Source organism: Lethenteron reissneri, chromosome 2 (genome assembly GCF_015708825.2).
Source record: "Lethenteron reissneri isolate LAM-NWPU_2019-01 chromosome 2, ASM1570882v1, whole genome shotgun sequence".
NCBI lineage: Eukaryota > Metazoa > Chordata > Hyperoartia > Petromyzontiformes > Petromyzontidae > Lethenteron > Lethenteron reissneri.
Window position 1 is genome coordinate 712,117 of NC_083780.1, and position 15,679 is coordinate 727,795.

Below are 15,679 nucleotides of genomic sequence, written 5' to 3' on the forward strand. Positions count from 1 at the left end.
TCCAGAGTTGGGACACTGCTGCCATTAAACCCATTCACCCCCGCCTCGATTCACTTCATGCCAAATGCGATCCTTTAAGCGCACAGCAACTTCGTGCTTGCTGCGCATGCGCATTGCGTGCTCTAGGGGACATTTAGCGAGGTCCGAATTTCGCTCGGGAGTCCACGCTGGCAGCAGACAGAGGCAACAGGGACAGAAGTTGCCACGCCACAGAGACCGGTCAGACAGAAACCGGGTCGGTCAGACAGAGGCGATTTTGAACAGCAGCCGCAGCGCGCGAGCCGGTTTTGACAGGAGCTGCTGTTTTGGGCGCGTGGCGCCGGTCCACGGCCACTCGCGTGGCACCGCGATCCGTTCGGGCAGGAGAGCTCGGAGCCGGGGAGAGTCCCGGTAACAGGGTGGTGTGGTGGTGTCGTCGTGGTGGTGTCGTCGTGGTGGTGGTGTCGTTGTGGTGGTGTCGTTGTGGTGGTGTCGTTGTGGTGGTGGTGGTGTCAGAGATGTTAGTGGTGTCAGAGTTGTGGTGATGGTGTCATCATTACGGTGGTGGTGTTGATCCAGGTGGTAATGTTGATGGCGATGAATCTTGATGGCGATGAATGTGATGATGATGATAGTGGTGGTGTTGGTGACGTTACACAGGTAGTAGTAGCAGCAGCTGGTGGTGGTGGTGTGCATGATGCTGTCAACCATGAGGGCGTGGAGCGGAGCCGGTGTGCAATGGAGGGCGGCCTGGGCTGTCAGAGGTGCGCACTCCGCACACACCTACTACACACACACACCTACTACACACACACACCTACTACACACACACACACACCAACTACACACACCAACTACACACCTACTACACACACACACCAACTACACACACACCAACTACACACACACCAACTACACACACAAACCTACTACACACACCAACTACACACACACACCAACTACACACACACCAATTACACACCAACTACACACACACACCTACTACACACACACACACCAACTACACACCAACTACACACACACACCAACTACACACCAACTACACACCAACTACACACCAACTAGACACACACCAACTACACACCAACTACACACCAACTACACACACACCAACTACACACCAACTACACACACACCTACTACACACACACCAACTACACACACACCAACTACACACCAACTACACACACACACCTACTACACACACACCAACTACACACACACCAACTACACACCAACTACACACACACCAACTACACACCAACTACACACACACCAATTACACACACACCAACTACACACACACACCAACTACACACACACACCTACTACACACACACACCAACTACACACACACACCAACTACACACACACCAACTACACACACACACCTACTACACACACACCAACTACACACCAACTACACACACACCTACTACACACCAACTACACACCAACTACACACCAACTACACACACACACCAACTACACACACACCAACTACACACACACCAACTACACACACACCAACTACACACACACCAACTACACACACACCAACTACACACCAACTACACACCACTACACACACACACACACCAACTACAGACCAACTACACACACACACCAACTACACACACGAACTACACACACACCAACTACACACACACACCAACTACACACACACACGAACTACACACACACCAACTACTCACACACCAACTACTCGCACACCAACTACTCGCACACACCTACTACACACACACACCTACTACACACACACACCAACTACACACACACACACCTACTACACACACACCTACTACACACACACCTACTACACACACCAACTACACACACACCAACTACACACCAACTACACACACACCAACTATACAAACACCAACTACACACACACCAACTATACAAACACCAACTACACACACACCAACTACACACACACCAACTACACACACACCAACTACACACACACCAACTACACACACACCAACTACACACACACACCTACTACACACACACACCAACTACACACACACCAACTACACACACACACCTACTACACACACACACCAACTACACACCAACTACACACCAACTACACACACACCAACTACACACACACCTACTACACACCAACTACACACACACACACCAACTACACACCAACTACACACCAACTACACACACACACACCAACTACAGACCAACTACACACACACACCAACTACACACACGAACTACACACACACCAACTACACACACACACGAACTACACACACACCAACTACTCACACACCAACTACTCACACACCAACTACTCACACACCAACTACTCGCACACACCTACTACACACACACACCTACTACACACACACACCTACTACACACACACACCTACTACACACACACACCTACTACACACACACACCTACTACTGACACATACACTTATTACTGACACACACACCTACTACTGACACACACACCTACTACTACACACACACCTACTACTACACACACGCCTACTACTACACACACAAACGCCTACTACTACACACACACACCTACTACACACACACACCTACTACACACACACACCTACTACACACACACACCAACTACACACACACACCAACTACACACACACACCAACTACACACACACACGCCTACTACACACACGCCTACTACACACACGCCTACTACACACACACACACCAACTACACACACACACACCAACTACACACACACACACCAACTACACACACACACACCAACTACACACACACACCTACTACTGACACACACACCTACTACACACACACACCAACTACACACACACACAACGCGTGTCCACTGTGACCATGTACACACAAGGGACGTGCGGTCAGGGGAAGCAGGGGAGGCAGAGCCTCACCTGTGTAATGGGTTCCTGAGACACTTGTAGAGGTAACTTCTTTATTACAATACAACACTCCAACAGTCCTGATACTCTGTTGCAGACTAGGTACACCGCCTAGGTACACAGCCTAGATACACTACTCTGGCTACGCTCTGGGGTCCTCCGGCTACAATTAACCTAGGGGAGGCTATCTGACCCGACCCAGCCAAGGTGCGGGTCTGGACTCTGGCTTCCTCGGAACTCGCCCTTACAAGGACGTAGAGCCGGGAGTCCCAGAGTCCCACCACTGCCCCTCACAGCGTCCCGGCCCTTACAAGGACAAGCGGGACGAGGGGGTCCAGGGTCCTAAGCTGGCTGGCTGGCGGGTCTTGGGTCTTGAGCTGCGACTGGCCCCGATCGGCCAGGGAGCTGCCCTTTTATGCCTCGTCCCCAACGCGGGGTGGGGTTGTGTGCGCCCCCAGATATCCCACAGAGCACACACAGCCCCCCCGTTGGTGGCGCCAAAGGGCTTAAGCGTCTGGGTTGCTTGGGATCCTAGCGCCTGGCGCCGAGGCTTATCTGTCTAGGATCCCAGAGCTCCCAGCAGCCCCTCCCCTCTTGGGCTGGCACAGTGGCCCCTCTTATGGCACTACACCTGTGATACTCCAATGAAAATAGCTGTTATGAAAAAAATGATCAAATCAAATAAATATACAGATTTTCCCACTGATCTGTGTTATAAATGTAATTTCTGTGCGATTCCAATTATTTTTATAGTCAAAATCGCCAAATTTGCAGAGCTCCGCTGCAAATACAGGAAGAGACGAGAGGTGAGGCAGCGACGAGCTCAGCCTCCCCTCTGATTGCGCAACCCCTTAGTAACTGGATGGAGCGTGGGCAATAAGCGCGTGCCTGTTACTATCTCAGTATGTCACCAATGTAATGTTTGTAGACCCCTTCATTTCATGTCCTCGCCTTCCATACTCCAGGTAACTTATTTCACGTTTGTGTATAAAGATATTTAGGTTCGCTGGGCTCGTCATGAAACTGCAATGAAAAAGCACCAGGGGAGGCAGTTATCACATCTGCCTCACTGAGGGGGGCGTGTCTAACACGCCCCCCTCGGTGAGGACACGCACCCCTCAATGTGTGAATCTGGCTCTGACACTAGCCAGTGCCTCCCCAGCCATTGACCTCACTGCATGTCACTGGTACACACACAGAGCATGTCCACTGTGACCGTGTACACACACAGCGCATGTCCACTGTGACCGTGTACACCCTGTGTTTGCCCTCGCTTTATGCATTGTCTCTCCCTCCAGCTCCCCACGCCAGATTCTCTGCAGCTGCCCCTGGCGGTGGCGGCAGTGGTGGTGACGGCGGTGGTGGCATCGGGGCCGGCGCGCCGTCTCCTTCGCGCGCCGCTGCCGCACTGGGGGGCCGGCAGCGTGGGCGCTCGGTGCCCCTGGTGCGGCGTGCCGAGTTGACGCGGGCGCGGCGCGTCGTTGTGAAGCTGGGCAGCGCCGTAGTGACGCGCGGGGATGAGTGCGGCCTCGCCCTTGGCAGGCTCGCCTCCATCGTGGAGCAGGTGAGCTCGCGCTGCCCGCTCGCACATGTGTGGCGAGGGCGGGCCTGTGTGGGCTCGTCTCAAAGCTCATTTCGGGGCAACCGTTGCTGGTGATGATTGCTGGCAACGATTGCCCTGAAATTTCCCGAGTGGATGGATGATTGTGGCTTTGAGTACAACATGTGTCCACTAAGGAGCAGGGAACTGGTGAGGAGTCCCTCACCAATCATTCGCCACACTCACCACACTCGCACACACGCACACACGCACACCACACGCACTCCCCACATTAACCCCTCTCACCACACACACACCACGTTCACACCCCAACACTCACTCGTCACTCGCGCACGCCACGCGCACACCACACGGACTCGCCACACTCCCCTCTGACTCGCACACTCAACACACTCGCCACACCCGCCCCCTGACTCGCACACATACACCACGCACACTCAACACACTCGCCACACCCGCCCTCTGACTCACACACACACACACCATGCACACTCAACACACTCGCCACACCCGCCCCTTGACTCGTACACACGCACACCATGCACACTCGACACACTCGCCACATCCACTCCCTGACTCACACACACCCCACGCACACCACGCACACTCGCTCGCTCACTCAGGGACTCTTCACCTTGCCACTCACACTCCACACACACGATGTGTACGCACCGTGCGGTGTGTGTGGTGAGTGTATGTGTGCGGTGTGTGTGGTGTGTGTGGTGAGTGTGGTGAGTGTGTACGTGCGGTGAGTGTGGTGAGTGTGTACGTGCGGTGAGTGTGGTGAGTGTGTACGTGCGGTGTGAGTGGTGAGTGTGTATGTGCGGTGTGAGTGGTGAGTGTGTACGTGCGGTGTGAGTGGTGAGTGTGTACGTGCGGTGTGAGTGGTGAGTGTGTACGTGCGGTGTGTGTGGTGAGTGTGTACGTGCGGTCTGTGTGGTGAGTGTGTACGTGCGGTGTGAGTGGTGAGTGTGTACGTGCGGTGTGTGTGGTGAGTGTGTACGTGCGGTGAGTGTTGTGAGTGTGTACGTGCGGTGTGAGTGGTGAGTGTGTACGTGCGGTGTGAGTGGTGAGTGTGTACGTGCGGTGTGAGTGGTGAGTGTGTACGTGCGGTGTGAGTGGTGAGTGTGTACGTGCGGTGTGAGTGGTGAGTGTGTACGTGCGGTGTGAGTGGTGAGTGTGTACGTGCGGTGTGAGTGGTGAGTGTGTACGTGCGGTGTGTGTGTACGTGCGGTGTGTGTGGTGAGTGTGTACGTGCGGTGAGTGTTGTGAGTGAGTACGTGCGGTGTGTGTGGTGAGTGAGTACGTGCGGTGTGTGTGGTGAGTGTGTACGTGCGGTGTGAGTGGTGAGTGTGTACGTGCGGTGTGTGTGTACGTGCGGTGTGTGTGGTGAGTGTGTACGTGTTGTGAGTGTGTACGTGCGGTGTGAGTGGTGAGTGTGTACGTGCAGTGTGAGTGGTGAGTGTGTACGTGCGGTGTGTGTGGTGAGTGTGTACGTGTTGTGAGTGTGTACGTGCGGTGTGTGTGGTGAGTGTGTACGTGCGGTGTGAGTGGTGAGTGTGTACGTGCGGTGTGAGTGGTGAGTGTGTACGTGCAGTGTGAGTGGTGAGTGTGTACGTGCCGTGAGGGTGGTGAGTGTGTACGTGCTGTGAGGGTGGTGAGTGTGTACGTGCCGTGAGGGTGGTGAGTGTGTACGTGCCGTGAGGGTGGTGAGTGTGTACGTGCGGTCTGTGTGGTGAGTGTGTACGTGCGGTGTGAGTGGTGAGTGTGTACGTGCCGTGAGGGTGGTGAGTGTGTACGTCCCGTGAGGGTGGTGAGTGTGTACGTGCGGTCTGTGTGGTGAGTGTGTACGTGCGGTCTGTGTGGTGAGTGTGTACGTGCGGTGTGAGTGGTGAGTGTGTACGTGCGGTGTGAGTGGTGAGTGTGTACGTGCCGTGAGGGTGGTGAGTGTGTACGTGCAGTGTGAGTGGTGAGTGTGTACGTGCCGTGAGTGTGGTGAGTGTGTACGTGCGGTGAGTGTGTACGTGCGGTGAGTGTGTACGTGCGGTGTGTGTTGGTGAGTGTGTACGTGCGGTGAGTGTGGTGAGTGTGTACGTGCGGTGTGTGTCGTGAGTGTGTACGTGCGGTGTGAGTGGTGAGTGTGTACGCACCGTGCGGTGTGTGTGGTGAGTGTGTACGTGCGGTGTGTGTGGTGAAAGTGTACGTGCGGTGTGAGTGGTGAGAGTGTACGTGCGGTGTGAGTGGTGAGTGTGTACGCGCGGTGTGTGTGGTGAGTGTGTACGTACAGTGCGGTGAGTGTGTACGTGCGGTGTGAGTAGTGAGTGTGTACGTGCGGTGTGAGTGGTGAGTGTGTACGTGCGGTGTGAGTGGTGAGTGTCTATGTGCGGTGTATGTGGTGAGTGTGTACGTGCGGTGTGAGTGGTGAGTGTGTACGTGCGGTGTGTGTGGTGAGTGTGTACGTGCGGTGTGAGTGGTGAGTGTGTACGCACCGTGCGGTGTGTGTGGTGAGTGTGTACGTGCGGTGTGTGGTGAAAGTGTACGTGCGGTGTGAGTGGTGAGAGTGTACGTGCGGTGTGAGTGGTGAGTGTGTACGTGCGGTGTGTGTGGTGAGTGTGTACGCACAGTGCGGTGAGTGTGTACGTGCGGTGTGAGTAGTGAGTGTGTAATAAAAGGACTCGAACACTTCTCTCTGTCTTCGTGTCTTTATTCAGGTTCACGTCTTTACCCACACGGCACTCTGTTATAACTCCTGTATTTGTAGCCCCCGGCTATTCACTGCTATTATAGCTTCCTCTCCCCTCTGACTCTCTGCTTCATCTACTGTAACCTCCTCCCTGCAGACTCGCTGCTACCCCTATGCAGACTCCCGCTGCTACCCCTATGTGCAGACCCTCTGGCTGTCACTGTATGCAGACCCGCTGCCCACCCTCTCTGTGCAGCCCCGCTGCTGACTGCAGCCTCCTCGCTGCTTCGGGTCGGTCACCGCTGGCCAACGGTGCCGATCCTCGCTCCCCCCGTGTTCGTGGCGATCTCGCCACACCCCGCTTCGCCCTTCGTGGCCTTCCTCTGTTCCTGGTTCCCCGTCACTCCCTTGCTCTTCCGGTTCCCCTCCTTCTATACTCAACCCCTCTGCCCCCCACGTGACCTAACTCCTCCCCCCCTGACGGCACCTCAGAAGGGCCGTTTACAACCGCATTACATCACCCTCCCCCCTAAAGAAAATCCAGCCGACCTCGGCTGAATTGCAACCTGAAAAGCAATGCGGGTGTAAAGGGCCAACACGCAAAAAGACACGAAGCATTGAAGAACATTATAACAATAACACAACACAATCTAACGAAACGTGAGGGATTTCGAGCGAGTACGGGTAGCCGGGCCGTCCCGGACGGTCGGCGGCCCACCCGCCGAGCGGGAACGTGGAAGGGTTTTAGGGGCGACGGGCGCAAGTTCTTCCGTCGCCATTGGAGGCCCGCCACTGTCCCGCTCGCGTCCAGAAACATCCCGTACTCGCGTCCGCGGAGGGATAGGAAGAGCTGCAGGTCCCGTGGGTTCTGCGGCTCCGGTCGGCGTCCCACAAGCGGAAGGTCCTCCTCCCTGCGCTGTCACGGCCGGATTGTCTGGGAAGGGTACGACAGGCGCTCTCGCAAGGTCAGCAGACACAGGCAAGGGCGAGTCGGCAGCAACAGACCCCGGCAAGGCAACTTCGGGAGATGACGCATCCGGCCGTGGGGCAATGTATGGCTTCAACCGGGACGTGTGCACGAACCAACGCCGTGCACCAACCTGAACACGCGCCGACTGTGGGTTGGGAACCTCAATGAGGCGGACCGGACCCTGCCAAGGTCGATGTAATTTAGGAGATGTACCTGGCCGCACCTGTGGGCAATGAAGCCAGGCCAGGTCCCCCTTTTTCCAGGGACACTCCCCCTTTGAACGTCGGGCACACCGCTCATTCCTGGCCTGAGCCTTGGCAGTAGCCATGCGGGCATTTTCCCTCGCCTCAGCGACACGCCGAACGTTGTCCTTAATATACTCAGGAAGAGGCTTAACAGGCCCCCTCGCACCGGTTCCCAACTGGTCATGAATCGGCGGCACGTTCTCACGGCCGTACATAAGGAAAAACGGCGAGTATCCAGTAGCCGCGTGCGGCGTCATGCGATACGCCGAAAGCACCCCAGGGATATGCAAATCCCAATCAGATTGGTTTTCCCCGACTGTATGGCACAGCATGGCGGACAGAGTCCGATTCAACCGTTCCACCATACCATCCGTTTGCGGGTGGTAGGGGGACGTCCGTATCTTTTTAGTTCCAAGAGCCGCACACACCTCCCCCAACAATTTAGACGAAAAGTTACGTCCCTGATCCGTAAGGAGCCTCTCCGGAGCCCCTTTGTCCATTACATACCCAAATAGAAAGGCGTCAGTGATAGACGCCGCTGACTGGTCAGGCAAGGGCCAGGCCATCGGCCAGCGAGAGAGGTACTCCACCCCCACCAGTAAATACTTATTCCCTTTAGCTGATGGCGGAAAGGGTCCCAAAATATCTAACGCCACCAGCTCATTAACCCGAGATACTTTAATCGATTGTATCGGCGGAACATATGGATGTTTAGGCGGCTTACGGCGGGCACAATCGGGACACGCGCGAACGTGACCGACGACATCCGTCGTCATGCCGTGCCAATAATAGTCTCGTTGCAGCGTCAATAGGGTTTTCTGCACCCCCAGGTGTAAAAGTGTGTCACAGTGCAAAGATCTAATCAGCTCATAGCGCAATGACGCGGGCACAACGAGACGCCAGTGTTCCTGTATCCCTTCCCTCCACATCAGTAACCCATCTCGGAGAGCAGTTTCCGAATTACCACCCGCACCGACTTCCTTACCCGCCCTCTCCGTTCGTTTCCGTAACGACACCAAAGAATCGTCCAACATTTGCTCCCGAATCCACACAGACCTTGGAAGACGCAAAATCCCGTCAGCCGGTCCCCCTTCAACCGGTCCCGGTGTAAGCGGAGGTTCGAGAAGATCCACTGCCCGCGCGACAGGCTGAGGGGGGGGCTGAGCCGGTCCACACCTATGCGTCCCCGACGCACACGCACAAGGGGATTGTTGCGGCAACCTGGACAGTGCGTCCGCGTTAGCGTGACGCACACCCTTCCGATGGTGAATTTGGAAGGAGAATTCTTGCAACGTGTCCAGCCATCTCGCCAATTGTCCGGATGGCTGGTCCATCTTAAGAGCGTACTGCAAGGCCGCATGGTCCGTTCGGACAATAAACGACCGACCGTACAGATACGGTCGAAATTGGCGGAGAAAATACACAATAGCCAAAAGTTCCCTGCGAGTGACGCAGTAACGAGTTTCCGCGGGAGACAAAACCCGACTCCCGTACGCCACCACACGCTCAACACCACCTTTTGACTGGGACAACACCGCCCCAATCCCGGTGTCACTCGCATCAGTATCCAGAATGAAGGGATGTTCAAAGTCCGGATAATCCAACGTCGGCGCAGTAGCCAGTAGATCGCGCAGGCTCCGAAACGCCGCCTCCTCCGGCGGTCCCCACACAAATTTGTGCCCCTTCCCAGTAAGGAGATGCAAAGGCCTGGCGATAGTAGCGAAATTCGGAACAAACCTCCGGTAATATGAGGCGAACCCCAAAAACCGACGCACATCACCCACCGTGGCGGGGGTTGCCCAATCCCGGACACACGCAGTTTTCTCTGGATCCGTGGCCACCCCGTCCGCACTAACAATATGTCCCAAGTATCGAACGGAACGTTGCAGTAGATGACATTTCTTAGGCTTAAATTTCAAATTAGCAGAACGCATTCTGGCAAAAACGGCCTCCAACCGCAATAAATGCTCATCAAATGTGCGGCTGAAAACAATAATATCATCTAAATAAATGAGACATGTCTCCCACTGCAACCCCGTCAATACCAACTCCATCAATCTCTGAAAGGTGGCAGGGGCTGCATTCAACCCCATCGGCAGACAGTTAAATTGGAACAACCCCTGCGGCGTACGGAACGCTGTCTTTTCCCGCGAGGGCTCGTCAAGGGGAAGCTGCCAGAAGCCCGAAGAGAGATCTAGCGTTGAAAAAAACTTAGCCCCTGACAAGGCGTCGAGAGAATCGTCCATACGCGGCAGGGGATACGCATCTGCCACCGACACTTTATTCAACTTCCGAAAATCCACACAAAATCGTAATTTACCATCTTTCTTTTTAACCAACACGACAGGCGCGCCCCACGGGCTATTAGACGGAGATATAATATCCGCTTTCAACATGTCTTCCACTGCCCCTCGCACGTGCTCACGCTCAGCCGGACTCATCCGACGCGAGTTCAAGCGGATAGGGGCCGCGTCCCCCGTTTCGATGTGATGAGAGAGCAGCGAGGTGCGTCCCAAGTCCAAATCGTCCGAGCTAAACACATCGGAATAGCTCGCTAATAATTTATGAATCGCACAACGCTGCTCAGCGGAAAGGGCCGAATTTTCCGCACATAGTTCGGCGATCCAACGATCGTCCACCCCTCCGTCGTGTGAAACACCACCCACCAGCCCCCCGTCCGGAATGTCACTCTGAGCCGTAAACGCCGTAGTGGCGTGTGCCACAACGGTACCAGCCGGCACACACACGCTTTCAGAACTCGCATTTAACACCTGCAAAAACGGGCGTTGATCCGGACGGACAATGGTTTGCGCCCCCACCAGTGCCAATCCGCCCGTAACAGCGGCGGACGGCGACAGCAAAATTCCACAAGCACCCTGCCGACCCGGAACCGGCTTCCGGTATCGTAGGGGAATGAGCATCTGCGAGCCAGGTGGAATATCAACTGAAACTTCCGATAACGCCTGCACCTGGGCAACCGGAGCCGGTCGCCCCCAGGTGGACTGTAAAAACGCCAATTTGCGGCCCCCTGGTAGTTCAATGCAATTTTCATTGATTCTAATTAGAATGGGCATCTTAGCCAAAAAATCCGTGCCCAACAAGCAAGGGACCGCCAGGGACCTCGAAATTAACACAACGCCCGAGGCCGAGACCCCCCGATAGAAATATTAGCGTCCACCTGTCCCACGATGCCCATACTACCCCCGTTCGCAGCGATGCAGGAAGCGTAAGCCGGCCTCACGGCCCCCGGTGGGATGTTCAAAAGATGGAATATGACATCCGAAATAATGGTCGCGGCCGCGACAACCCGCCGAGCCAACTTACGCCACTGCGTTATCGAGCGACAAGGCGCAGATACTGGCCTCCCATATTTTAGAACATCCGCGTCGCACAACAACGGCGATGAGTGAGGTGTCAGGCCTTGCCGGGTGTCTGGTGCGCACCGACTTGCCTGTGCCGGAGGGTCTTTCTTTGGGACGTCCGCGATCGAGGCCTCCTGCTGGGGCGGCCCCGGAACCCGGGCCCAGCAGTCCCTGGCATAGTGGCCCCGACGGCCGCAGCGGAAACAGTCGACGTCGGGTCGGCGCGCAGCAGGCACCCCGTCCCGACGTGGCCGCGCCGGCGGCGGAGCCCGCAGCCCCGGCCCGCTTCGAGCCGGCCACGGAGTGGAGGCGGCCGACAGCTCCTTGGGGCCGGTCGCATCCGGCACGTACACGGCCTTTGTAGGGTCCCACCCTACGGCCCCCCCATCGACGACAGGACCGCCCGTCCACGCCGCGACTTGTTTCCAGCGGCGGAGATTGAACTGGGCGTCCAAACACTTGGCCGCGGTCCGGGACGTGAGTTTCTCGTGACCGCACGCCGGCATAGGAATGCCCAGATCCCGGGATAACTCCAACATCTTCCCCAAGATGAGAGGTTCCAGCAGGTCAGGCTCCGTCTCCGGGTAAGCGGCCATCGCGAGTTCCAGCACGGCGCCCCTGTACGCTACAGGCGACTCCTCCGGTGCGCGTTGCCGCTGCACGAAGCGGCGATGGGCGTCATCCGGTGGCTCGTACGCGTCCGCCATTTCGTCGAACACTCCACGCAATGTTTTCTTCTTCGCAGCTTTTATAGAGCGAAAAAAACGAACAGACTCATCGTCAAGGAGAGTCGGAAGCACCTCCAGCGCCTCGGCGTCCGTCCACCTTGCCGTTCGTACCGCCGCCAAAAATCGACAAGCGAACGCACTCCAATCGCCCCCGATGGAGAACTCCTTAACAGTTGTAAGGTGACGACTGCGGCTCCTTGGCCTGCTTCCGTCCGTCACCGACTCTTCCGGCGGCAAGTTCAGCAAGGCGTCGCAACGCGGTGTCGCCAAGATGGCGGACGATCCTCGTGGCGGCCCCAAAATGGCGGCTTCCCGCCTTCCGTGGTGCGCCACGCCCAAGATGGCGTCTTCACGCCGCGTGGCCGATGGCGGCGCCATCGAAGACGACCCGGGCTCCTGCCGATCACCACCATCACCTTCCAACGCCGCCCTTGGCGTGACAAGGTCACACAACTCCGTGATGACGGTTTTTAGGGTCGCCAGTTGCTCCGCCATCCGGGTCCATCTTAAATCTTCGTCCTTCAACGCAGATGGGTCGGACGCAGCGGCAACCTCCTCCACACCCGGGCCCTCACGGATCTCTCCCTCCGCCGAAGTGAAACCGACCTCAGGAGGAAGATCGTCGTCGTCCGATGATGAAGCCGACGCCGGAGATGGGATATTCTTCTTCCTCAGTTGTTTCGCCATGCCGTTTCACTTCTGACTCCAGTGTAATAAAAGGACTCGAACACTTCTCTCTGTCTTCGTGTCTTTATTCAGGTTCACGTCTTTACCCACACGGCACTCTGTTATAACTCCTGTATTTGTAGCCCCCGGCTATTCACTGCTATTATAGCTTCCTCTCCCCTCTGACTCTCTGCTTCATCTACTGTAACCTCCTCCCTGCAGACTCGCTGCTACCCCTATGCAGACTCCCGCTGCTACCCCTATGTGCAGACCCTCTGGCTGTCACTGTATGCAGACCCGCTGCCCACCCTCTCTGTGCAGCCCCGCTGCTGACTGCAGCCTCCTCGCTGCTTCGGGTCGGTCACCGCTGGCCAACGGTGCCGATCCTCGCTCCCCCCGTGTTCGTGGCGATCTCGCCACACCCCGCTTCGCCCTTCGTGGCCTTCCTCTGTTCCTGGTTCCCCGTCACTCCCTTGCTCTTCCGGTTCCCCTCCTTCTATACTCAACCCCTCTGCCCCCCACGTGACCTAACTCCTCCCCCCCTGACGGCACCTCAGAAGGGCCGTTTACAACCGCATTACAAGTGTGTACGTGCGGTGTGAGTGGTGAGTGTGTACGTGCGGTGTGAGTGGTGAGTGTGTACGTGCGGTGTGAGTGGTGAGTGTGTACGTGCGGTGTGAGTGGTGAGTGTGTACGTGCGGTGTGAGTGGTGAGTGTGTACGTGCGGTGTGAGTGGTGAGTGTGTACGTGCGGTGTGAGTGGTGAGTGTGTACGTGCGGTGTGTGTGGTGAGTGTGTACGTGTGGTGTGAGTGGTGAGTGTGTACGTGCCGTGAGTGTGGTGAGTGTGTACGTGCGGTGTGAGTGGTGAGAGTGTACGTGCGGTGTGAGTGGTGAGTGTGTACGTGCGGTGTGTGTCGTGAGTGTGTACGTGCGGTGTGAGTGGTGAGTGTGTACGTGCGGTGTGTGTGGTGAGTGTGTACGTGCGGTGTGTGTGGTGAGTGTGTACGTGTGGTGTTAGTGGTGAGTGTGTACGTGCGGTGTGTGTGGTGAGTGTGTACGTGCGGTGTGAGTGGTGAGTGTGTACGCACCGTGCGGTGTGTGTGGTGAGTGTGTACGTGCGGTGTGTGTGGTGAAAGTGTACGTGCGGTGTGAATGGTGTGTACGTGCGGTGTGTGTGGTGAGTGTGTACGTGCGGTGTGAGTAATGAGTGTGTACGTGCGGTGTGAGTCGTGAGTGTGTACGTGCGGTGTGAGTGGGGAGTGTGTATGTGCGGTGTATGTGGTGAGTGTGTACGTGCGGTGTATGTGGTGAGTGTGTACGTGCGGTGTGAGTGGTGAATGTGTACGTGCGGTGTGAGTGTGTACGCACCGTGCGGTGTATGTGGTGAGTATGTACGCACTGTGCGGTGTGAGTGGTGAGTGTGTACGTGCGGTGTGTGTGGTGGGTGTGTACGTGCGGTGTGTGTGGTGAGTGTGTACGTGCGGTGTGAGTGGTGAGTGTGTACGTGCGGTGTGTGTGGTGAGTGTGTACGTGCGGTGTGTGTGGTGAGTGTGTACGTGCGGTGTGAGTGGTGAGTGTGTACGCACCGTGCGGTGTGTGGTGAGTGTGTGGTGAGTGTGTATTCACTATGCGGTGGGCGTGCGCGTGTGCAGGTGGCGGAGCTGCAGAACCAGGGCTGTGAAATGTTGATCGTGACGAGCGGCGCCGTCGCCTTCGGCAAGCAGCGCCTGCGCCACGAGATCCTCCTGTCGCAGAGCGTGCGCCAAGCGCTGCACTCCAGCCACAACCAGCTCAAGGACATGGTGACGCATGCAGTGATACACACGTTGACACGCACAGTGACACACGCAGTGACACACACGTTGACATGCACAGTGACACACACAGTGACACATACGTTGACACGTACGTTGACACGCACAGTGACACACACAGTGACACACATGGTGACACAGAGCGTGCACCAAGCACTGCACTCGAGTCACATCCAGGTCAACGCCGTGCTGTGATTGTGGTTGTTTTTGTTGTTAACGTGGTTGTTGTGGTTGTAGGGGTTGTGGTAGTTGTGGTGCAGGCGGAGCCTGTGCTGGAGGCGCATGCCTGTGAAGCTGTTTGGTTGTTGTAGTGGTGATTATGGTTGTTGTGGTGGTTGTGGTAGTGGTGCTGCAGGCGGTGCCGATACTGGAGGCACATACGTGTGAAACTGTGTGGTTGTTGTTGTGGTGGTGCCTGTGCTGGAGGTGCATGCATGTGAAGGTGTGTGGTTGTGGTTGTGCTTGTTGTGGTTGTTGTCGCGGTGTAGGCGGAGCCTGTGCTGGAGGAGCGTACCTGTGAAGCTGTTTGGTTGTTGTAGTTGTGATTATGGTTGTTGTGGTGGTTGTGGTGCTGCAGGCGGTGCCCATACTGGAGGCACGTACGTGTGAAACTGTGGTTGTTGTTGTGGTGGTGCCTGTGCTGGAGGCGCATACATGTGAAGGTGTGTGGTTGTGGTTGTGCTTGTTGTGGTTGTTGTCGCGGTGTAGGCGGAGCCTGTGCTGG

The 15,679-nt window shown here is 56.2% G+C and overlaps 1 protein-coding gene across 2 annotated transcripts in view; it reads left to right on the forward strand.

Annotated features, from left to right (window-relative positions):
* The first annotated feature begins 246 nt into the window (after window positions 1-246).
* ALDH18A1 (aldehyde dehydrogenase 18 family member A1) overlaps window positions 247-15,679 on the forward strand; it is a 32,799-nt gene continuing 17,366 nt past the window's right edge. For both annotated transcript variants that reach the window (XM_061548268.1, XM_061548276.1), the window contains exons 1-4: window positions 247-390; window positions 640-743; window positions 4,224-4,489; window positions 14,794-14,943. In XM_061548268.1, coding sequence (XP_061404252.1) covers window positions 674-743; window positions 4,224-4,489; window positions 14,794-14,943 — 486 coding nt within the window. In that variant the 5' untranslated portion in view covers window positions 247-390; window positions 640-673. The remainder of the gene's footprint in view (window positions 391-639; window positions 744-4,223; window positions 4,490-14,793; window positions 14,944-15,679) is intronic.